This window comes from Zea mays, chromosome 5 (genome assembly GCF_902167145.1).
Source record: "Zea mays cultivar B73 chromosome 5, Zm-B73-REFERENCE-NAM-5.0, whole genome shotgun sequence".
In the NCBI taxonomy this organism is placed as follows: domain Eukaryota; kingdom Viridiplantae; phylum Streptophyta; class Magnoliopsida; order Poales; family Poaceae; genus Zea; species Zea mays.
In genome coordinates this window covers 196,749,731-196,757,000 of record NC_050100.1, presented here as the reverse complement: position 1 = coordinate 196,757,000, position 7,270 = coordinate 196,749,731, and the positions used below count along the sequence as shown (strand labels likewise).

The 7,270-nt window shown below is 51.0% G+C and overlaps 1 protein-coding gene across 1 annotated transcript; it reads left to right on the top strand.

The window, feature by feature from the left end:
* The first annotated feature begins 4,852 nt into the window (after positions 1 to 4,852).
* LOC103627512 (zinc finger (C2H2 type) family protein) lies at positions 4,853 to 7,064 on the top strand. Its single transcript, XM_020537776.2, has one exon. The coding sequence runs from the start codon at positions 5,190 to 5,192 to the stop codon at positions 6,069 to 6,071; it is 882 nt and encodes a 293-aa protein (XP_020393365.1). The 5' UTR covers positions 4,853 to 5,189; the 3' UTR covers positions 6,072 to 7,064.
* Positions 7,065 to 7,270: the final 206 nt, after the last annotated feature.

Genomic DNA, 7,270 nt, shown 5'->3' with positions numbered 1-7,270 from the left:
AGGCTAAAAAGAGCCTAGCGGACGGTCCGGCCCTGAGGCCGGACGGTCCGCGGTCCGGACTGTCCGCGGTGGTGGCGCGGACGGTCCGCGCGCGCGCAGAGTCAGTTAGGGTTCCTAGTTTCTCGTGGGATTTGTTACCTAAAACCGCGGGATTAACTCGGGAAACAGTTGGAAACGGATCCAGACCTCCCCCTTTATATAGATGAAGGGCTACGGCCGATTGAACCCCCAACAATCGATCAAATCCAATCTATTACTCATTTTTACCTTATGCATTAGGAGTAGTTCTAGTCTAGTTCTATTTTAGCCCTAGTTTAGCCTTCCAATCCCCAAATTCTCCGTCTCTCTTCGACTCTACGTCGATTAGAGGAGTCTAGGTCGGCCTGTCCGAGCCTAGACAACTCCTAGGATCTCTCCTCCCGACGGGGTCCCTCCCGGGAGCGAGATCCAAGCGCCGCCGGCGATCCTCCGTCGCCCCTGCGCACGCGCGGACCGTCCGGCCGTCAGGCAGGGAACCCGTGCTCCTGCGCCAGATCACGGACCGTCCGGCCCTGTGCCGCGGACCGTCCGCGCCTGACCAGAGAGCACCTCCGCCTCGCGCCAGGTCGCGGACCGTCCGGCCCTGTGCCGCGGACCGTCCGTGCCTGACCAGAGAGCACAGGCGCTGGTTCTTTTGAGTAAAAGACGCCTCCAAAAAGGTGTCAACAGTTCCTTTCTCCGTGGCATGATTACACAAAGCACTGCAATAAAAATTAACACATCAAGATACGAGTTACCAATAGAAAACAAAGAATTAAATATTAGAGTATTTCTTTATTTTTTATGGCTCACATTTGCTCTTCTCGGTCACTTGGGTTGGGTGCAAGGCCCAAGGCGACTAGGAGTTACAGGACAGCAAGTTCAGAACAGGTAGAACACGTATGGGTGTATGGCTTATCCTGACAATCCTCTATACATCATTAAATTAATTAGACCACTTAAAAGAAAAAATAACAATCTTGTATACATCATTAAATTAATTAGACCACTTGAAAGAAAAAAAACACTACGGAAAGCAAGCAAACAATGATTAAACTCCATGCGATAGTCTCACGGGTGCATAACATGCATACTGAAGTAGCGCAACGGCGACTGAACCAGATTCCAGAGTTGGGATTTGGGAACAGCGCCCTGTTTGGGAATAGGTTGCAACTGCGACGCGTGAGCTGGTGCGGGCGTGCGTGACGACTGACGTCACGATGTCGAGGAACAAGGATTAAGAATTAGGGAATATAGGTCACATGACAGATGGATTGGACGGTTTATTTTTTTCTCTCGCCTGGACTTTTTTCGAAGAGATGGACTGGACCAAAATGTTTTAAAGCCTGACACCTATAGACCTACTATACATATCTAAGGGGCCCCACAAATTTTGAGGCCCAGGGCAGCTGCACACCCTGCTTCCCGCCAGGGCTAGCCCTGATCGCGCGGAGGACGACGGACGAGTAGTGGCACCAGCCGGCGGATCATTAGCAAACCAAGAAGCGTGTTACATATACTCACGTCTTAGTTAGTACACACGACTCAACTCAAGACGTTATTTGACAATCGCTCGTCGTAAGTCCAAACCACAATGATACGTGTTAACCTTTGTAATATATATTTTTTTTAAAAATAATGTAGCCTATTGAGCCACTAAATTATTAATATAGACTGGTTTACCTCCCTTAAACTTGATGTGGCGCTATGTTGCACAGCTGACGTAGTGTCAGTTTAGCTAAAACTACTTCCAGAATAGTCGCAGGAGCAAATTTGTATGATTTTAGAAGTTGGGGGGGGGGGGGGGCTTCCTGTCTAAAAATCCTACGGACAAAGTTTGAGCTCAGAGAAACAGTGACAAAGTTCACCGTATACGAACGTTTCTTGCCATTGTTTTACGTGAAAGATCCGGGGCGGCATGGCGGTAGTGAATAGCACTGCGTGCCTCTGCTGCCTGCGTCAGCTTGAGCTGCATTTGCTTGCGTTGTGCATTTCTGCAGAGCATTTGAGGGGCACGGGACATCGGCCGCGGGGATCGAGAGAGAGGTCGGCGAGTTTGGCGCGCATGGGGCAGTGGGCGCGGCAGGCCGCCTCGCGCATGGGCCTTTTTGGCACGGTCGCCGCGTGAGCAAGCCGAAGGGCTGGGCTGGCTGTGGTTGTTGCGATGCATCGGCACTCACACCCGTCCGTCCGTCCGTCCGTTTTCGAGTATCTTATTACACATTCCAACGCCTAGTTGGGCTTTCCATTACGTGCGTTGCTCTGCCGCTGATCGCTCGTCGATTATGGGTTGATTTGGCTTGGTTTGAAATTTTAAAATACATAGATACGGACTGCATCACAGTACTACCTGAACCATTTAACTCGGGTGGGCTGTATGATCTCACTTTGTCTCCCCCTCGTTATGTCAGTTTCACTCTGGATCACAACCTTCACCTCAGGTCCCGATTCAAATCGCATTATTTTATTAGATTATAGTTCGTGCTAACTATACGATTTTAGGAAAAGAGAGGTCAACGACGGCATGAGAGACAGCGTGGGGTGGTGGGGTCATGGTGGTAGGAGAGGAGAAGAGATGAATGAAGATCCAAATAATATTGTACATTGTATTTAAGTAGTTAATGGATTGAAGGGTTTCCGGCGATCTAAACAGTTGGTTTTAATGGTGTGTTAAGTCCGGCTGCAATTTGTTTGCGGGATTTATTGAAGTTTATGGGTACGAGCTGATTTGGTGGAGTGAGTTTTTGTAAAGTTTAAACCGGTGGATTCTATACATGTACATATACTAATTTCACCGTCTCCCTCCCTCAATCAAATTGAATCGGCAGAAAAGCGCGCGCGCATGAGCCTTTTGACACGCAATCATACTGCCGGCCTTTAGTTCAAACACGAGTAGGCGAACGAGTAGCCTACTATAATATTACGTCAGGGTGCGGCGTACTTTGTTCGGTGAATGAGTCTGCCTCTGTCCTTCTGTGTTGACACAGACAGACAGCCCAACGAACCGCAAATCCATCCACATTTTCGGAGAGACAGAGAGTGGGACGTACTACTACTACTACTACTAATTTTAGGCTTTTACCATGTTTATGCTGCTGCCGAGCCTATTGGCTAATTGAGCTAGCCATGTACGAAACAAAACGAAGTAATCAGAGATGGTCTTGCACGGCACTAGTATATGAGAGAGAGAGAGAGAGTGGGTATACGTCAAATCAAATCAGCTCACGGTTCGTAATTTTGCCCGCGCTAGCTCATTCATCGTTCTCAAGTGGGTCATAGTTCCTTCCAGCAGCCTAAAACCTCCCAACCCTTTCCGTGTGCAGCCAAACCGTCATCAGCGGGCATCTCTCTCTCTCTCTCTCTCTCTCTCTAGTCTCCAGCACCAGCATGGCAGCAGTTCGTCTTCGATGGATCGAGGGCGGGCACGGCGATGTCATGGGCCAAGAAGCGCCGAACCGCGTGCCTTGGACTTGGGCACGTCCGAGGATACTGTGTGTGCGCGAGCGCGCGAGCCGCGAGTGGCCGAGTGCCATCAAACCGTCAGCGCGTCAGGTACGTGTTGCGTGGTCGACATCGATGACATGCACAACAGTTGGCCTCCTCGTCATCATCGGCCGCTTTCCAGCGGGTGCCTGCGTGCATGGCGTGACCTCGCGGGTTGCCGTATGTAGATTGTAGAATGGAATGGAATGTCACGAGAGGTAGTGTACGACGATTATGGTATTACCCTCCATTCACAAATATATAAACTTTTTTTTTTGGAAAACTTTGACCACTCGTATTATTTAAAATATTTATTAAAAAATGTAAAATTTTAAATTAAACACAAACTACCTAAGTGATAAAACAAATAAAAAAATGTTAACTCATTATTTTTTATGAATACGATGAGTGGTCAACGTTTATTAAAAAAAGTCAACGGTATCATATATCATAGCGACAAAACATTTATGGATAGAGAGAGTAGATATAGGCCCTGTTTGGTACAACTTATTTTCAGCTTATTCATAAATTTAAGCTGAAGTTCTGCCAAACAGACAACTTCTGCAGCAGCTTATCAGTTCAGCTGCTTCTCAAAATAAACTAAAAGCAGCCAACAAGCAGAAGCTGCTTTTTACCAGCTTATCAGATAAGCTGCTTTTTCAACAAGCAGCAGTTGTGCCAAATAGGGCCATAGCATCGAAAATCTAGATGTGTGTAAGTCACCAAAGGCTTCTCAAAGGCTCTTATATAAAGGTAACTAAAGAACTTCAAGTATAATTTCAACCTTGGAAATATGCGATTAGGTGGGTAGTTAGGTAAGTTCGATATACTGTATTAGGCCAGCTAGTACTTAGTACCAATGCACTGTGGCATGTGCTTTGGCGGATAGTGGCGGAATGCTAGGCAGCTACCTGAAACATGCACAGGCTGAAAAGCATGTGACCTAGCTACAGGCTACAGCTAGAACAGGAACATGAGGCTATATACCATGATATGACGTGCGTGATTGTCACGAAGGTTTTTAAGCGTAACTTTAGTAATGTCTCATATCATGACTAGGATGTATATACGCACATTAGTAGTCCTTTTTTTATCTGGAACCCAAAGACACGGTACAAATTGACGGCAAGATTATTACATATTTTTCTCTTGTGCTTGTTGTGCCTTGAAATCAATAACGGGGCCCTAGCTACCGCGAATGTTTTGCATGCAAACAGGGCAGGGCCGGCCGAAGAGATCCCTTTTAAAGCGTTCAACAGTCGATATTACTGTGCAGCTGCAGGCAAAGCCTAGTATGCACCACGATCTCTACATACAGATACCGTACATTGACACCAAATATGTATTGGTTGTAAACAGTAAAGTTTTCCCCTTGTCAAGTGAGCGTGAGCTCTGTGTGAGTGTGACCAGCTCTAAACACTGACAAATGCATGCGCTACCTAGGCAGTTGCCAGGATAAGCAGGCACAGTACACCGGGCCCTATATTTAGCTGACCAGCTAAGGTAGTCTACAGACGAACTTAAAGCATAGTAACCGCTCTGTTTGCCTAACCATATATACGAACGAATGTGTACTAGCCTCCACGGTAGCTGCTACTGCTCTTGCTCTGCTACACCACCACCCACAAGGCCAGCACCGCACAGCCGTCAGCCACAACGACCGCTGCATCTCCGGGGCGGGGCGCCTCATGCCCGAGAAGCCTCCACCGCTCCGCCGTCGCCCGACGGCGGCGGGGAGCTGGGTCCGGTCGCTCCACTGCAAGTCCATGGCGGCCGACGACGTGGCCGCCAGAGTAGCGGCGGCGCCCAAGAAGCTCCTCCCGCGCGCTGGCTGCGGTGGGAGCTCCGGCGACACCCTCAACCACGTCGTCGTCTCGTCCAAGCCCAGCAGGCCCAAGCCCAAGCCCAAGCCTAAGCCAAGCCCCGAACCGAAGACGACCAACAAGCCCAAGCCGGTGCCTGTGCCGCCGTCGCCGCCTCCGGGCCCTCTCGGCCCGGTCCCTGCGCTCACAGAGCTCCCTGCCGGGCACTCGTCGCGGCAGGTGGTGGAGATCATCTTCCTGTCCTCGTGGTCCTCTCCGCCACCGGGAGCGCCCACCAGCAGCAGCAGCACGTTCCCGGGCGCGGTGGTGGAGATGCTGTTCCGCGTGCACAACCCGGCGCGCGCCGTGGCGCGCTTCGAGGACTACCGCGCCGCGGTGCGCGCCCGGGCCGGCGGCGCCTCGCGCAGCGCGGCCGACGGCAACGAGATGATGCGCTTCACCCCGGCGCCGCCGTACGGCTCCTCGGCCGCTGCCGCGGCGGCGGCCGGCGAGGACGGCCCGCGCGTCCGGACGTTCGACGGCAGCGGCGGCGCGCACGCCAGCGCGCGCGGGCCCGCGACCGGCCGCCGCGCCATGTTCCTGTGCAGGGTCATCGCCGGCCGCGTGGCGGAGGGGGCCGGCGCCCACGCCGCCGCAGCGGCCGGAAAGGAGCACTTCGACTCCGTACGGGTTGGCAGGGGCGGCGAGCTGGTGGTGTTCGACCGCCGCGCCGTGCTCCCCTGCTTCCTCATCATCTACAAGCTGTAACTGTAAAAAGAGGGGGTGGGGGGAGAAAAGCATCGATGTCAATTAGTCCTGCTGCTAATTCTTTTCTCATTTGTCTGCTAACCAGTCAACTGCATATAGTAGCCATACTGCTTCCTCATCAACCCTCAGGATCGTTAGCCTTCGCCATCACTCGTCTCGCTGGTGACTGTCGAAGTGCCCCGTGCCTGTGCCTCTTTCGCAGTCGCAGCAGCTGCGCAATTGCAGATACTGTGCGCGTGCAGTCCGTGCGCGAGTTTAAGGCGCGCACAGAGGCTGCGCATGTCCGGTTCGCTCGCACAGTGCAGTGCAGTGCAGTGCAGTGCGAGCGAGCGAGAGCTTGTCCCTGTGCGGCGACGCTGGTTGCTTATTCCTTGCCGTTGTCGCGTTCGATGCGGGCGGGCCGCGGCGCCTCCGTGCCCCGCCGGAGCCAGAGACAAAAGGAATAGACAGAAGTGCTCGGATTTGGATTTTTCACTGCTCGCCTTCGTTTCAGGCGTCGTCTTCTGTTCACCTGCATCATCTGAGCCACTGCTGTACCTGTACGTATGTATATGCTTGCAATGCAATGCCCACTACGGCAGCCCAGCGTTGTTTCATTTGCATCGCTCCATTCCATATGGCCATAATCTTGTATCAGGATACAGATGAAATTCAGATGGACGAGAGCTACCTGGAAGGCTGGAAGCAGATTTTGACGATCAATTAAGGCTATCCGTAGCAAATCAGAGGATTTACGCTATAGATCAGTAAAGTTCTGAATAGGGATGAAATAAAATAAGATAGCTGCCGAAGATATTGGGATCCTCTGCAGTCGAGACAGTCTAAGCAGCGGGCGCCCGGCAGAGCTTTCAGAGAGGGATCGAGTAGTCCCATTATATTGCCATGTGTGTGTACTGCTGCTGCTAGTGCCACCCTGTTATAGATCTTGTGATGATATACGCGTATTTGTACTGTTCATGGAAGTATTGAAATAGCAACGACTTGTCAGAGACTCACGTATTGTCAGGTTGTTGTCTTTCTCTTTCAGAAACAGATCGCCTTTGCCAGGTTAAAAAAAATATAGTTTTCGAACTGTTCTAGTGTACGACTCCGCCTATATTATTAAAATGGCGTATTCTAACCTCGGTAAAATTGGATAATTATGGTAGGCTTAACGACCTAACATTGAACCTAACTATTCTAAATGAAGATAAAACATG